Consider the following 17,793-nt stretch of genomic DNA (forward strand, 5'->3'; position numbering starts at 1 on the left):
ACGTTTATAGTTATTTTAAGGCCCATATCGCCTAAAGTGAATAATTAAGATTAACTCAACTCAGCAAATATTGGAGCTCAAGCCATTGAAAATAATGATGATGGCTAATGATACTCATAATGGGTCTAATTTTATTTACTGGAATCCGTATTAAAACGCAACTTAAAAAGGTTCAACTACGACCGTAAAATTTTGGAAATTTTTAACAGCATCTGATGAAGCTACAAGAACTTACGTCGGGTTTGAAGCTGTAGGAACAGAAGTTACTGAACTGGGAGTGTTACATAGAAAAGAAAAAAAATGTAAATCTTAATAAACACATATCCGATTAATTAATTTAGAATGATGAAATTCTATCATAACCTGTCCATATCCCAGGCATATGGGGATCGAAGCAACTTTGTGACCATCTCTGAAGCGTTGAGAGTTCTCTTATTTTTGAATTGCTGCCTTATGTTATTGTAATTGTTATAACAAAGCTACTTACATAGCGCAATCTAAAAAGCATGGCTTAGTAACAGTGTAAACTTTCATCACACTTCAATGAAGCATTGTATTTTCCAAGACGGGTCTATAGTACTAGGTGAGGCCGTTTCGTCACTAAGTTGGTTAGGGGACCGGTATATGAAAACAATACGGAAGAAAGCAGAAGGGGAATTTTTTCCTTGAAGTGTGAAAGAGATAGACTGATCACGTTTACAAACAAAACACAGTAGACTTCCAAGATGGCTGAAGAGTGGTCTTAGCAAGTTGGCCCACCTTAGGATATACTTCTACGCGCCTTGGTATTTTCACAACAGTTCTGGCTCTACGTGGATATCATCGATATCGTCCAATTCATCGAATTCAAAATAACTATGCCAATCAATGATACTAAACCAAAGATTATGTTTCAAAATTGGACTTATAAATTACTTATACAGATTTAAATACAGATTTTCTGAGAAAAAACTAAGATATAAAGATTTTTTGAGACCAAAAACACAGATTTTATTATGGCAACCCTGGATACAGGGTATTGATAGTGGAAGTCAACATAGAGAAAATTCAGTACATTTTACACTTTTTCTTTTATAAAGATGAAATTTCAAGCCAGGTCGCTGAAATTGTGAATGGTGTTTATGGTGCCGAATACGTGTAATTTATTTGATTTATTCTAATTTTTTAAATTTTCAATACATTTTTGTAACTTTTTAATGCAATACACTGAATTAAAATCTCTGCAATCAATAAATGGACCGTTTGAAGCTAGCGATTGATCAGAAACGTTCAGAATTGGCCAACAGAGGAGGTGTTCTGTTCCATCAGGACAACGCAAGGCCACACAACTCCGTCAGCGTCATTGGGATGTTTTGATGCATTCACCGTATATTCCGGCACCAAGCGATAACCACCTTTTTCTCGCATTGTAAAACCATGTAACGAGAGATTGGGATCAAGAGAAGATTGTAAAAATCGATTGCTAGAGTATTTCTTCAATAGAGCTTTGGTTTTGCTGGTCTATGCTTCCTAGAAAAAACCACCATCTCTGTTTTCTCCGTAGAGAATTCGATCCCTAACCCAATGGCACAGGTTGAAAAGTTGTTCAAAGTATCTTGTAAGGGTTCATGCAGGTTAGATTCGTTTGATCGTACGACAGACACCACTCCATCATATGCAAGTTGTCTTAGGCTGTAATTTTGTGTAAGACAATTGTCGATGTCGCTTACATAGAAGTTGTACAAAAGGGGGCTTAAACATGAGCCCTTGGGAGGCTTTTTATTAATTGTGATGCGTATAAATATTTCCTATCAATTGATGCAAACATTTTTCCGATCTATTAAGAAATGTTCGAGTTATAAGCATTCGAAATATTGATTTTTTCCTGCATGTTTTGTGTTTAGGTTTTTATTTTGAATGCCTGAATGCATAATCTGAATTTGGATTGTATCTTAAAAACATGTATTGGAGAATACTGAGTCATATGAGGGTGAAATATTCATCAAAATTTTTCACATTGGGCTGCCCGAGGAAGGCAGCCCAATGTGCCAGTGAGAGATGTGTTGGCTCGGTTAGACCTTGATTACATGTCCCAAATAAATGATTTTCTTAAAGCTATCGATCTTCAAGTGTGATTGTTCTTACATCCTTTCCCCCTCCTTTTCGTCCTACGCGAGTTTTCGGTTCCCTTCCTACTAACATTAAAATAAGTTAAATTACAAATACTTATTAGATGTAAGGATAGTTTTAAGAATTGAGTGTGAAATGTGAATGTGAATGAGAATGTAAATGTGAGTGTGAGAGTGAACATTATTACAATCTCCTTGCATCCCATTCTTATCCTAATGAAAATGTGTCACCCTTCTAAATTCGAGTCGACCGCGAGTAATCGGTTTCCTATTCTATTGACCATAGAATAAAGGAAACATGTTAATATATTTTAGTAAAAATAGAATGAAGAGTCTGACTCCTTTAAACCTATGTAACTGAGCCTGTAAAAATAAACGGATTGAAAAAATTTTTATTAAAATGTTATTTTTGAATAACTTCAAATGTCAAGCGTTATCTAAACGCCCTAGCAGCCATCAAAACCAAGCTGCATAGGAAAATTGGCAAAAACATGCAAGTTGAGATAACTTTTCTTCCCACCGACATATGTTCCCTAACACAGCCATCGAAACCATGGTGCCTTACATTACATGGTGTTTGTTCAAACTCTTTACTTAAACAGCAAATATGTTGAATTCAATTGAATTCAAAACTGTTTCATTAAATTAATAATTCAATCAATACAAATAAATGATTACTAATCCAACGGTAGTCCCACGGCAATCTTGCGGTTGTATCATAGATATAACCCACCCATTTCTACTAGAATCATTTTCTCTGGAAGTGCGAAGTGTTGCTCATAGAATACAATCGTACTCAAATGCACGTCGTTTTATAGGTTTCTCGAGCCTACCTCGCTTCTTCTACTAATCATTTATACAAAACAAACACAAGAGTCCGCACAATTTTTCTTCTAACATCTGCAGTTAAATAATGTGACTTTCGTCTAGAGTTCATGTACTCGAACGAGAACGCAGCAACGTTTAACCTTTACGAAGAAAATGTTTCGCTCCGGTACAACTTTTATCTTGGTTTTACTTCTTGTCTTTACACCCCGTATCAACAAGCATCGGAACACGAGAAGTCTAACCGGATACAGACATTGATTTCCCCTGTTACACCAGTTAATCCCTGAGGTCCGTTCCGGTTCCCGGGTTGCACTGGGGGGAGGTACTACTGACCCGTAGCAATTGCTCATCCGAAGAAAGGCCTGGAAAATGGCTGTAAATCGAAGTGTTCAAGAAAGGTGAAAGGACAAAAGGATTTTCGGGCATCGATTTATTTACACTTCTATCGATGCACTGTATCGAATAATGTTCCAATTGACGAACATATGTACGTGTGCATTGTACCGACTGGGGTATAGGAAACGATGCCGTATTTTGTGCCACAATGGTTCGCAATCATCGGTGTTGGGAAGAACTTAGAAGAATTGGAGAGGGTAACTTTCTTGGACACAAATTGTAACAAAAGAAAGTCAATACCGGGCCATGGCGTATCATTAGGATAATTGGAGCATTTGAACTATGTCCTAACAGGAACTGCACAAAAACTTTTCCGCAGCAAGTTTCTTTGCAGGGTTTGATTTTCATTTTGTTTTTTTTTTCATTCAACAGAACCCATCAAATTACGGTTCACACAAAAGACGGATTAGTCAAGTTTCCGATCATTTCATCGAACCGGGGCTAGTACGTGTGTGCAAATGGAAGTCTTGTTTCCACCCGCATCTATCGAAGACAGGAAATCTCGTCTCTGTGTTCCGTACATTGTCTGTTCGAATCCATTTACGCCTCAGCGGAGATTAATAGTTTTGTTTATTTTCCGAACATCCGAGCATCCGAACAGTCCGGAACCTGTGCAGGATGCCTGAATGCCTGGCGGGGAGATGAGGAGGACAGAAAACACCATTGTGTGTACGCGCAGGGATGGAATCGAATGTAATGAGCGTAAAACTTTGCCTTTACCCAATAACCCGTTTCATAAGAAAGGGGGGAATGGTCAATACGTGAGGAGTGTAGGGGTGAGTGCTACTTGCATTAAATCACAAACAAAAAGTTTCGCCTTGCTGCTGCCGGCGTATTCGTTCAGGAAATAGGGGAAGTGGTTCGTAGATAGGGTAAGAACATTACATGAAAGAGCTCTACAAGATGTGAACAAATACATAACTGATGGCGGATAGACGGATAGACTCGTCCATCTTTAATATAGATGATATTAGGCACTAATCGCTCATTTTTTGCCAACAATTTCAATTTTTTACTTGATCTAGACATATTTTTGTAAATCCTAGAAAATTTTAGAAAATCTCATAACCTTTTTTTATGTGATCCGTTTTCTCGGATTTCAGCTTTCTGCATATAATTTTTAGCTCTTTTCTTATTCACTTATTCACTTATTTTAGCTCTTTTCTTATTCACTCACTCCAATTGGGGTGAGTCTGTTACAGGACCACTACACCCAAACTAACGTTGCTAGAAAGCACTCAATTTTCGGCAGAAACCATGTCTTTTCAAGCCTTGTAGCGTCAAATGAGCAAATAATGTCATCTGTCCCCCAACGATTTAAAATGTTTGTATGTATGGAAGCAGACATCTCTTTTTTTTGTCTTTTTTCACCTTTTTTGGGATTGCACCCCAAAAAAAGTCCAAACGATGACAACGGGGAACGAACAAAGGCCGGCTGGTATGCAAGCTGTTTTACACGACCACGTTATCCACGTGGTCGCACGCTGATGGTGCTGTTGTGTTGAAATGTGATAATATTACATCTCATTACAAATTGAAGTTGGAAAGTGTTTTCTGATTTTACTCTTAGAAAACACTTTGCAGCACAAAGGAGATCTATATCCATCTCGGTCTGGGCCGTGTACATATGTGGCAAAGTAATGCGTGCTTATTTGAAACGCGGCTATTGTTTCGCTCGTTCGTATCAATCTTATAGTTCCGTACCATATATGTTATACAAATGCTTACCAGTAGTTGAGAGTCATGACATTTTCTGTTGTTTTTACGCTCATTTAATGTAATGAATCGGGATGACAAAACATGAGCTAAAAATCAATTTTGGGTGTACTACTTCGAAAAGTCTTATTCAAAAATTGAATCTAACGCTTTGTCGTCCGCACGTTTCGTAGAAAAATATTCACTTGTCGCCGGCCCTTCTTGACATCATCGGGAAATTAGAAATTGATGAATTTTACTAATCTTATCGTTAGTTCTCATAAGTACACAACCGAATGGTCCCATTTTTTCATAAAATTTTGAAGATATACATACGAAAATATTTCAAATCTGTCCATATTTCCCCCACTATATGTCCATGCGGGTAATCATCAAAAAAAAAGTTCTATTTTTCGATCTGTTTTAATTTCAGTGAAAAATATTGAAAAACACTTCTTTGTAAAACATTTGGACGATGATTCGAAAAATAGTATATTGAATTGCAAGAACCTGTTTGGGGAAACATGAGTTCCGAAAGATATTGGTCGGTGTTTAGTCGGTCGCAAAATTGAAAAAAATCAGGTCATTGATTGCATTAGATTAAGCATTTCGTAGTCTGCACCCCATATTTATCCGATTTGAAAAATCATGCATATAGCTGGAATAACGAATCGAAATTTTCATGATTGATCAATCAAAACCCCGGCAGCTAGCCGCTAGTTTGTGTACGAAATCATTGTGGTGTCGCCGGACGGAAAAACGGAAAAGTGTTAATATAAAAAACTTTTAAAAGACCCTCCTTCGATTTTTTTGGTTTTTTTTTAAATAAAAAACCCTTCCAATTTAACAAAGTTTGACGTACAGTGATGTCGTGACAAACTCGCCGAAATGGAGATATGATTTTTTGATAATTGATTAAATTTCAATATTCTGTGAATTCCTATCCATTTAAAAAAAGTTATATAAAAAATGGAATCTACATGCGATTCAACATAGAAAACTTTATATCTGATATATTCGGTTTGGCATGGAATGGCTATATATACAGGGTTTTCCATTTCGGTCTTCCGAAAGTATACAGCCCTGCGCTGACAACCGTTTGACATGGTTGTCAACCAAAGCGTCATATCGTTAGTTGAATGTCTGCCATTTTACAATATGGATCGTTTTAGCATCGCACAACGTGTTAATTTTGTTAAATTATACTATAAAAATGATGAAAAACCGGCAAATGTTTTTCGAGCATTACGGACGGATTTTGGTCGTCATGGACGGCCTACAGAGCACACAATCGCTAATGTAGTGCGTAAATTCGAACAAACTGGATCCGTAGCGGATATTGTGAAACCTGTGCATCATCGTAATGTGCGTTCGGCCGAAATATTGCTGCTGTTGCAGCCAGTGTGGAGGATGACCCGAATGTTTCGATTCCACGGCGTGCTCAGCAATTGGGCTTGTCAAACACATCATTGTGGCGAATTTTGCATTTGGACTTGCATCTACATCCATATAAAGTCCAACTGGTACAAAAATTAGAGCGTGGTGACCATGGAATGCGTCGGGCATACGTCGATTGGGTGAACGAACAACAGCAGCAAAATGCTGAATTTTCGCATCAAGTTTTCTTCAGCGATGAGGCATATTTCGAGCTCGGTGGCTATGTGAACACCCAAAATTTTCGTATATGGGGCATCCACACGTGATTGTTGAGAGGCCATTGCATCCGCCAAAAGTTGGTGCGCATTATGGTCTGGTGGAGTCATCGGGCCGTATTTCTTTGAAAATGAGGACGGCGAGACGGTAACTGTGAATGGTGAGCGCTATGGCCGCATGTTAACCGATTTTTTTTGCCACAAATTGAAGATATGGATACGGATGACATGTGGTTTCAGCAGGACGGCGCCACGTGCCACACAACACGACCGAACATGGCCATATTGCGAACAAAATTTGAGGGACGCATAATTTCGCGTTTTAGTGATGCCAATTGGCCGTCCAGATCATGCGATTTGAACCCGCTAGACTTTTTTTTTGTGGGGTTATGCGAAAGACCGTGTCTATGCCAACTCTCCGCAAACTCTTGAACATTTGAAAGACAACATTCGTGAAGTTATGACCGAGATACCGCCCCATATGTGCCAAAAAGTCATCTAAAATTACCTGTTCCGGATCAAGGTGTGCGAGGAAGCCCTAGGTGGACATTTGAATGATGTTGCAGAAAATTTGAATTATGTTTTCGTTATTATTGATTGTATTTGGTTTTTTATAGTGTTCATGGTCTCGGGACCAAAGGCGCTTTTTTATATTTTTATGGAAAGCTGAGGATTTTTTACTTAACACATTAAGTAAAGCGTCGGTCTCTGGGGACTGACACTGAAATGTCCGTCTTTTTTGCGTCGATCTCACAGGACCGACAGTAGACTTTTCGTTCGGACAGTGTCGGCATTGGGAACGGTAACAACAATGTTACAAAATGATATTAAGAAAAGTCCACTATAGGTGCGCTGGGACCGACACGAGACAGACGAAAAGTTCATCCAACAATGTTACAAAATGATATTTAGAAATGTCCACTATAGGTGCGCTGGGACCGACACGAGACAGACGGAAAGTTCATTGTCGGTCCCCTATTACGGTCGGGGCTCAACGTGTTAACATATCTCGAAAACAGGGAGGCGTTTTTTCCGTTTTTGAGTTATGATTTTCACAAAGTTACTCGATGATCCCAAAAATCTATTTTTCTTTTTCCCCAAAAAGGGCTCTTTTTCAAAAAAATTGTCACTTTAGAACTACTGGATCGATTCAGATGATCGAAATATCAAATTCAAGCCTACTAGCTAGTATTTTTTGAAATAATAACACACTCGCCAATTAATTGGATTATAGTCACATACATCCAGTCTAGTCGCATAGAAATATTGAACGAAAACTGAAAACATGATAACTTTGAGAAATCATAACTTAAAAACGAAAAATAACACCTCTCTGGTATTTGGATACATTATGTGAAAAATTCTCAGCTATCATTCGGGTAAATGTTGATTCGGATATTTGTTACATTCGGTTAAAAGTATTTACGGTGAATGATATTCGGGTGAATGTCAAATACACACAACTACACAAAGAAGACTTTGAACTGTTTAAGAATTTTTTTTTGAAGGTTTTTGACTGCTTAAGAATTTTTCTCCAAAATTGATTGAGGAGTTGATATTTATTTTTTAAATCTCAGTTTTGGACAATCACGATATTTTGGACCAGTTCAACCTGGAATGGACCAGACCAATGGTATTCTTAGTGGTCAATTCAAATAATCGTGTACCGTTGTATGTCCGACGAAATTTCCTTTATGAACTTTTGATTTTCATTCCCGTTCTGACCGTGATATGGAACCCGAATCTCCCGGCATGATATATAGTATATTAATCACTTCACTTTTTTTTATATAACTTCGATTATTTTTAAATTTTATAAGTTTAAAGGAGCCGAAAAATCACTCCACGTTAAACGATATGACATTCACAAGGAACTGAGTATGAAATTTAATTCACAACCTTAAATCGGTAATTTACAATCAGAAATCTGTAATTAGAATTTGAAACCAATTAAGTCCTTAAATTTTAGTATGAATCTGGAACGCAATATCTGAAGTTCTGAATATAGTCTCAATCAAGAAATTGCATTTGGAATCTGGTATCTGAAAGTTTGGAATCATGTTGATGAATAAATTTTGCCGGAAAATTGTTGCTTCATCAGTACAGTCTGTAATTCAGGAAGCGGGCTCAAATATGGAATTTAAAGCTAATTCTGGGTTTCAAATTCCATTTTTTTTTTGCATTCTGCAAAGTCTGAATTTGAAATTCAAATTGAGAATCAGGAGTTAGCTGGAGATGAATTCTGGAATTAAGTATCTGGCACTTGGAACCTGAAAGCTGTTAATTGTAAATATAGTTCTGTAATTGAATCTGCAATTGTAATGTGAATACGAGCATCTGGAAATTGCAATCCGGAAGACGCGTCCAGATGCATAAACCTGCTATATGATATTTGGAATTCGAAATCTATAATTTAACACAATTCTTCGTCTGAAAATCGTGATCTAAACTTCCATTTCTAGAATACGAATACAATTAGGGGAACTCAGTCCGATATCTTGGATCCAGTGTCCCAATATAGAACCCGTATCAGGGACATAGGATCTAAAATCTAAAATTTGGAATTTGAAATCGTGATTTTCAAATCCAGAATCCGAGATCAGTTAGTCGACCCTCAGAGTGGGGGATTTAAATATGGTACAGGTCGGACTCGATTATATATAATCGACCATTTTTTTCAACAATTATTTTCAAATCCTATACATAATCGAATCTCAAGAAAACATTTTTTTCATTAATGTATGAATGTAAAACATTAATGGAAAAATAGCTTTTTTGTGATTCGATTATTTATTGGATTCGAAAATTAACGTTGAAAGTGAAATTGCGATTATATATAATCGAGTCCGACCTGTATTTGGAAACGTTACAAGGAATAAAAAACATCAGACCATCAGACCACATCCACATCTAAACCATAATTTTGAATGCGTAATTTGTAATTTAGCATCTTTTGCATCGATCAGTTACATGAGTTCGTGATTCATATTGTGAACTTTTCGATGAATTGATTCATCAGAAGCAAGCAACGAAGTCAACTCAAGAGAATTTTCACTTAATAAATTCATTTTTTCGTAGGTAATATGAAAATATGAATATCAAATATATATTTTACGCGTTTTAATTCGTTCTATATTTTTATACACAGTTTTAGGTCTCAGATACCAAATTCTATACTGAAAATGCCAGATTTCTAATTTCATATGTTAAATTAAAAATATTTTTAAGAACGTATAATGAAACTATGGAATTATTGTAAAAAAATAATATGAAATTAAGTCTCTTAATCTCTAGTGTGGATCTAAGCCGGTGAGCGAAATTTCAATTCGTAATTTGCATCTAGAATGTGCAATCTAGAATCAGATGTTTGAAATTACGAAGACATTCAGAAAGAAGTGAAGAAGTGAAGATTTGTAAAAAAATAAAAACCGATGAAAAAAAAGTTGTTCTGTTCTTTTTCCCTTTCATATTTGGAACGTGAAAACGTGAAATCAAACACAAAGTCGCAGTCAAGACTTTGGCCGCATTGAAAGTCGATTTTTAGTGATTTTTAAATTTTTTTTTCAAAACAAGTTTTTTGGAAAGTATTACTCTTTGACAACAAGATGATAGGATGAACAGTCCAGAATAGAAATTCTATATGTTTTAAATTAAATTTCCGTTGATTAGTCTTTGATTAAACCTCTGCGATTCCTTCCGACAGCAAATTGCGTCGATAAATTTTGAAAGCATTACAGAACCACATTAGTTACCTGCATTGTCTCCCAACCGTTGTAATCCCCAAAAAAACATTGTTCTACACACAGGAAAGTAAAGGGGATTAGCATTGTGAACTGCAATGGCCGCAATATCGGCATGCGTTATCCTGACAAAGACCGACAGGAGGGGGGGAACAAGTCCCAAAGTCCCATGTTACTTCTCTCTTTCGAAAATCGTTTCAAATTAATAAGAGACATGAGCTTCTCCGATGCTGCCTGCTTGCTTGCTTGCTGGTCCTGCCATTCCGATACGCTTTGTAAAGTGGCAAAGTGTGGGGTTGTGAATGAGCTTCAACCAAACTTCGCTACCCTCGTCGTCTTCCCGCGCGTTCGCTTTGTGTCTAATGGACTTGATTGCTTTTCCGGATGCATCATTTCGTATTTCGTTCGTCCGTTGGTGTGGATTCTAGGATTTTGGACCAACACAAGCACCCCACTGACTGTCTCTCGCCACTCGTTCGTTTGCTGGTGCCAACGAACTGGAAACATGTAAACATCCATTTCGGCGGTACGGTATTTGCGTGGGTGAATTTTCTTTATCTCGTTTTCCAACCCAGCGCCGCCACCGTCGCGCCCTTACTAGCGGACGGAATGCCCTGTGTATAGTCTCTCACATTGGCTCACAGATTGGCTGGACGGCAGCGTTTGAGTTAACTAAGCCACCACAAAGACGGAATCGTCGGCGGCATTGAATGGACCTCTCTTCTGGGGCACATGATCCGGGCCAATATTCTGGTCTCGGAGCGGCGTTTTGGGAAGTGCAGATATTGCCATGGCACAAGTGATAGTCATTTACTTCCTGGGCTCATGCAAATAACGATCGGATTAAATAACCATATTTTCTGCTCAAAGCAGAAACGATTGCAGTTGCAGCAGCATGAAGCGGAGCATTGTTCTTTCTTTTGTTCTTGAAATCAATGCCCTCCTCCTGCATATGGTACGAGGGGAAGAGTTTTCCCGGAATGGCCAATCTTCGAATCTGTTTGTAAAGAGGTTTACATACGTCGATGAAAATATGCTCTCGGGTGGATTCACGCATTTCGGTTTCGTTGCATACCCAGTTGATGACCATTTTCTTGTTTTGACCTTGTTAGATAACACAATCTCATCGGTTCGTTCGGCGATTTAATTCCGATGTGATCCTATACAAATGCGTTCGAAAGAATGCAGATACTCGTAAAGTACTTACTTGATCCGGTTGTACACGAGTAGCTCGGCGATGTCCCGCCCAAGGCGGGAGTACGTTGTTTCGACAAACACCAAGACCTTGGGGTCGATCCGAAGCCGGGCTTCGGAGCGATGGTCCGGCGCGGGGGAGGCTTCGATGGCGGCTTTCCCGTTTAGCATTCGACAGTGGATCAGTGGGGCGGGCCGAGTATCACGATGCATAAAGCTGCAAGAAAAGAGAAACAATACACACAACATTTTAGTTCCGGTGTTGGTATAGTTGAGTGTTAGTTTGCACACTCGACCCAAAGGAACGGGGTGCGTCGACACAAAAGACCAACTTTCTAATTCGGTTCCTTTCGGGAACCCGAGCGGAGAATGCATCGTACAGGTCGGGATTCGCTCCCTCCATTGCAGCTGTTGATAAGGGGAAGGATTAAGTCACAACGGATTACGAGTTTATCACGGTTGGGGATTTTCTCGTCTCCAATTAATTAATTCCTGAGGAAACGGAGGGTTAAGTTTATCTCTTGGTGAAATACGGGGAAGAGGATTATTTCCATCAGAGCTGAGAATGTGTATGCTCAATTAAATGCACTTTGCTAAATAGTATGATGAATATTATGATGTTCTTTTGGAGGTGAATTCAGGGTGATTGCCGTAGCACTCCCATGAGTTGATTTTACAGTAGGAAAAACTCCGTTGTTAAGCTCTATGATAGAGCTTAAGAAAAACGTTTGTACATTCATTTGCGAGTATAAGGTAAATGATGTTGATTTGTCAGATTTAGGGTGTTTTACGCAACTAGTAAATGCAAATCGAGTTTTCTTCATGAAAATCACATATAATTAAGACGAGTTTATGTGTGTTGAAAAGCCTCAAGGTTCTACAGGGTCTTTCAGATTGAACGCTCACGCAAAAAAATCGAATATAATCGCTCCTTATAACATTTTTTGTCGCTCCGTCGATGGTAACACTGCATTCCCCACTTCGGGACGATAATATTCGGCTACTCGTTCAGTCTGATTGGAGGGTTTTAGGTGTCAAGATGTACAATTTACAAGAACGTGTATTTTTAGTGAAATCGTATTACTCGAACAACCGAAGCCTTAATGAAACTTTGTCCTCTTATGGTAAAAATTTCAACATTTCTCGTCGTCGATTACTTACTGTCGTCAATTAGTACCCCCGATTACTTCGGGGGTACGTGAAGGACCGTTGCTATGTTAAGAAGCCACAAAATTTGGAGGAACTTAAAGAAGACATAACTCGAATTTTCAACAGCATCGTTGTCGTAATGTTAGAGTTGTGCATGAAGAATTTCGTTCACCGTTTAAAATGCGTTATCGAAAAAAGGAGTGGTCACATCGAAAATGTCCTAAAATAAGCTTTATTTTCGTTTTTTAAAAATAAAAATCAGTTCACTGTTGTAGAAGTTGTCAAAATTTGTTGCGTGAGCGTTTAATCTGAACGACCTTGTACATATATACAGTTGCCAAATTCTAACTTGTTCAAATTCAAGAATATTCCATCATCAAAATCTCGGTTCTGAATTCAAATTTATAATTAGGGATTCCGAATCATTTTCGATTGCGTACTTATGTATTCTCGTTCATCGGAATTCAGATTCTTGATCTTAAACCTCGTGTTTCAAGATCCAAATCCAGCATTTCACGCATTTCAACTAAATATGAAGTTGGAAATTATACGAATATACGGAATTCGGTATTCAAAATCTGTGTGCAGCAATGTATGATCTAAAATACGGAGTCTAAACAGGAAATGCGGAATCTGGAGTTCTGGGAAATCTAGAGTGTGACATTTTTGAGTGAGATGCATCTTCTTATACAAAGAAAAACAGGTGATAACCTGTGTAAAGAAGTTGTTCTTATGAATCCAGTGAACTGGAGACACCTCTAGGGCAAAGACGATTCGGATAACGATGTGATAAATTTGGTGGTTTACAATAGACTTCTTCTTCTTATATGGCACTAACGTTCCTAGAGGAACTCCGCCGTCTCAACGTAGTATTACTTGCGTCATTTTCATTAGTACTTAGTTGAGATTTCTATGCCAAATAACACGCCTTGAATGCATTCTGAGTGGCAAGCTCTAGAATACGCGTGACCACAGTGCAAGTCAGAGGAAATTTCTTTGAAGAAAAATTTCCCCGACCAGAACGGGAATCGAACCCGAACCCCCGGCATGTTAGGTTTGACGCTAACCACTCGGCCACGGGAGCACAATAGACTGACTGTTTTGTATTTCGGTTAAAGTGTTTGAACCTAATAAGTTCATTTTGTGTAGTATAAGTGTTATACGGTTCACTGGGTTCAACTCGTTTTATAGAAAGTTCATTACACCTGTAAGATCGATCTTTGATTTAAAATCTTAAATCTGAAAGGATTACAACATGAGAACGGAGATCAAAATCGAGAAACTGGACACTTCAATAAATCTATATCTATATATATAAAAATGGAGTGATGTCTGTCTGTCTGATTCTTATGGACTCGGAAACTACTGAACCGATCGACATAAAAATTGGTATGTAGAGGTTTTTGGGTTTTCGTGACTGTTTGAGACCCATCCCCCCCTCTCTAAGGGGGATCTCTGCATTACTCGAGAATTAATCAAACAAATAAATCCAAATTTGGACGAAGTTTGCCTGGTCAGCTAGTACTATATATATTAGAGTGCCAATGAATGTATAGGAAAAAATCGATTGAAATCTAAAATTTCAAAAAGTTACCCCATACAAAATGTTTACCACCTCGAAAAAACACCCTATGCCAAATATCAGCTCATTCGGACTTAAGGGAGAGTGACGCAAAGCGGTCAAAGTTGGAGTTTTTTGAAAACCGAAAAATCACCCAAGGGGGAAGTAAAGGAAATCGGGGTTTTCGAAAAAAATGTTTTGATGCCAAATGTCTCAAAATTGCATGAAACGTGGAGATCTAGTGTTATCTCGATTTTTTTTGTCAAAAATCGGCATTCTGGGACTTTTTTTCGGAATACAAAACGAAAAGTATGGTTTTGGGTGCTAATAAAAACAGTTATCTCGATTTCTCATTCGGAACTTGCTACGAAATAATGATTTGCACGATAATATACCTTATGCTAAATATTAGCTCATTCGGACTTCATTTACTGGTGTCACAAATGTTAAAATTTGAGTTTTTTGAAAACCGAAAAATCACCGGAAATCGGGGTTTTTAACGAAAATTTTCGATGTCAAATGTCTTAGAATTGCATAACACGTCGAGATTTACAGTTATCCAAAAAAAATTTTATGTGAAGAATCGATTTTTCAGGCGGAAAAACGACCAAGTCTTAAAAAAACATTTTTTGACAAAAAAAAATCGAGATAACTGTAAATTTCGATGATTAACGCAATTTTAAGACATTTGGCATCAATTTTTTTTTTGAAAACCTCGATTTTCGGTGATTTTTCGTTTTTCAAAAAAACTCAAAATTTAACGTTTGTGACATCAGTAAATGAAATCCGAATGAGCTAATATTTTTCTTAGGGTATATTATCATGCAAATCAACATTTCTTAGCAAGTTCCAAATGAAAAATCGGAATAAACATTTTTTTTTATCTCATTTATTTATTTATTAGGCTCATTAGCATTTTAGCTGTAACAGAGCCGGGTTTAATCGTGTACATATGTTTATGTTTCTATAAATTGTAAATTCACAGTAACTAGTAGTAGCCATTTAGGCGTTAAGTTTTCTGTTCCATTACATTATGGTGAATTACACAGTAGTAGCCTTTTAGGCGTAAGGGTATTCTTTCTGTTCTTCCATTGTTCAGCAGACCGGACAGCGGAGACAGTTGATATTGATCCATTGTTGGGTTATTTATAGAACAGCAGCCCGATGTTTCTTGCAGAGCAGAGTAGTTGTATGGATGAATCGATCTTATTTCGACCGTGGATCGTTCTCCATCGCGGATGATGGTTGCGTGGACGTAGTTATTCTATAACAACACAAAGATGGTCAATTGAGGGCCCTGAGTTTGAACTCACGATCGATCGCTTGGTAAGCAAACGCGTAACCAAGTGGCTACGAAGACCCTCAATAACTATTTTCATTAGCACCCAAAGCCATACTTTTCGTTTCGTACTCCGAAAAAAAAGAAGTCCCAGAGTGCCGATTTTTGACAAAATTTTTTTTTCGAGATGACACTAGATCTCGTCGTTTTATGCAATTTCAAGACATTTGGCACCAAAAAAAAATTTTCGAAAACCCCGATTTCCTTTACTCCCCCCTTGGGTAATTTTTCGATTTCCAAAAAAAACTCAAACTTTGACCGCTTTGCCACTCTTCCTCAAGTCCTATTGAGCTTATATTTTGAATCGAGGTGGGGTACCTTTTTCAAATTCGAGATAACCATTTTCATTGGCACCCTACTATATATATTCAACTATAGAAGTCTAAAATTCAGATCACCTAAATACTCTGAGTGGCATTCTGTATTCAGAATTTGGAATCCACCCTGAAATATATATTTTACCATCTGAGAACCAAGCATCTGAATTTGCTTCTGAAATATGAATATAAATATTAGGTATGAATAAAAGATTTGGAATTTGCGATGAAGAATACTGAATATTGCACCCAAATCTGGGATCGCAATATGAATTCTGAATTTGGAATTTCGCACATGGTTTGAGGAATCTGAAGTTATTTGGGATCCGGAATCTAGACCTCAGTTGAACCTGAAATCTGTTCTTGAGATTGGAACTTCAAATTCTATAACAGGTAAATCTATAATGTTATGAAAATTAAAAAAAAAATATCGAGTTCTATAAAGATATTAAAGATTAAAGCCATGATATTAGAACTTCTATACATGATGCAAATGAACGCTTAACCTAGAGACTGGAATTTGAATCTGGAATCTAAAATATGTTTCTGCTACTTGTAATACGGAATTCCATAATACGAATCTCGATTTCATCTCTCAACTGGCAATAATCGTTCCTCTATAAAATCTCATTGGTTACGATATCGCCTCTGCGCAAAGCTGAATACGATATTTAGAAATCGATAGATTGAATGACCATATGGATCAGACCTAGAAGTGATATCGTCCTTTTCAGCAGTATTAACGGACAGACCCTCAATTTTGTTTGCTTTTTGTTCTAGTCAGTTTCTAAACAGTCCACATTTGGTGATTTGATTTCCAATTATAGACGCATTTGATTTCCAATTATAGACGCAATCCTTATGAATAGATTAAACATACTTTTCACAGTCCATCTCACTCCCACTGGCAACTGTCCGTTTTACCCCACCAGTACAATTATTTCAATAATTCAAATTTTCCACTCAAAAATGAATTAACTTTTCCGTACATACCTAATATCGTCACTCTGTTAACTCACAAACCGAATTGAATTTTGATATTAAATTACTCAAAATGCTTAATATCAAAGCAGATAAAATCACATCCACACGCGGAATCATGTATGATTTTCGGTTTTTGTTTCCCTTTTCCACTTTTGATCAGTATTCATTGTCATAGAGTGACTTAAACATTATAGAATAACATGTAGAAGTTGTGCTCATTAACAGAAATCTGAAAATGTAACTATACAAATCAACCCCCTGTTCATATTACCCCCACTGTCCGTATTACCCGCGGTTCCCCTACAGTAAATGAACAAATTAAATTATTCGCGCAACGAAAACAAGCAACACACACAAAGTCAAACATTAGTGGCTTAAGGGGGGACCCCGCTCTGGGAAATCGAATTTTTGTTTTTTGCATTTTTGGGAAGCATATGCTCCTAGAAATGTTGTCCTGAAAGGATTTTTCGATATTTGATTTCATTGGAAAGTTACACCCAAAAGTATGAAGTCACCTCAAAGGTTATAGTATTGCTGTATGAATTTTTGAACGCATCATGTTTTTTCATTTTTGAACGCATTTTTCTCGGAACCAGTTTTCCGAATTTTCAAAAACCCATATGTAACGCTTTAGGTAATGTCTTAAAGCTTCAAAATATTCATTGGAATTCGTTCTGCGACACCCCTTTGCTTCCGAACCGATACCAACAGAAATGTACCGATTTTGAGACATCATCTACGCATCCAGCCGTCAACAGCGTAATAATCATTATTCGTGCACTTAAAAAATGGAAAATACATCTTCAAAAATACTTTAAACAATAAAAACT

At 37.4% G+C, this 17,793-nt stretch overlaps 1 protein-coding gene and 1 pseudogene across 1 annotated transcript in view; both read right to left on the reverse strand.

Moving 5' to 3' along the window:
- Positions 1-17,793, reverse strand: part of LOC129764363 (bifunctional heparan sulfate N-deacetylase/N-sulfotransferase) — a 503,807-nt gene that overhangs the window by 37,545 nt on the left and 448,469 nt on the right. The window contains exon 5 of the mRNA XM_055763357.1: positions 11,627-11,830. Coding sequence (XP_055619332.1) covers positions 11,627-11,830 — 204 coding nt within the window. The remainder of the gene's footprint in view (positions 1-11,626; positions 11,831-17,793) is intronic.
- Positions 16,515-16,639, reverse strand: LOC129772214 (U4 spliceosomal RNA; annotated as a pseudogene).

The sequence above is a fragment of the Toxorhynchites rutilus genome, chromosome 2, assembly GCF_029784135.1.
Source record: "Toxorhynchites rutilus septentrionalis strain SRP chromosome 2, ASM2978413v1, whole genome shotgun sequence".
NCBI lineage: Eukaryota > Metazoa > Arthropoda > Insecta > Diptera > Culicidae > Toxorhynchites > Toxorhynchites rutilus.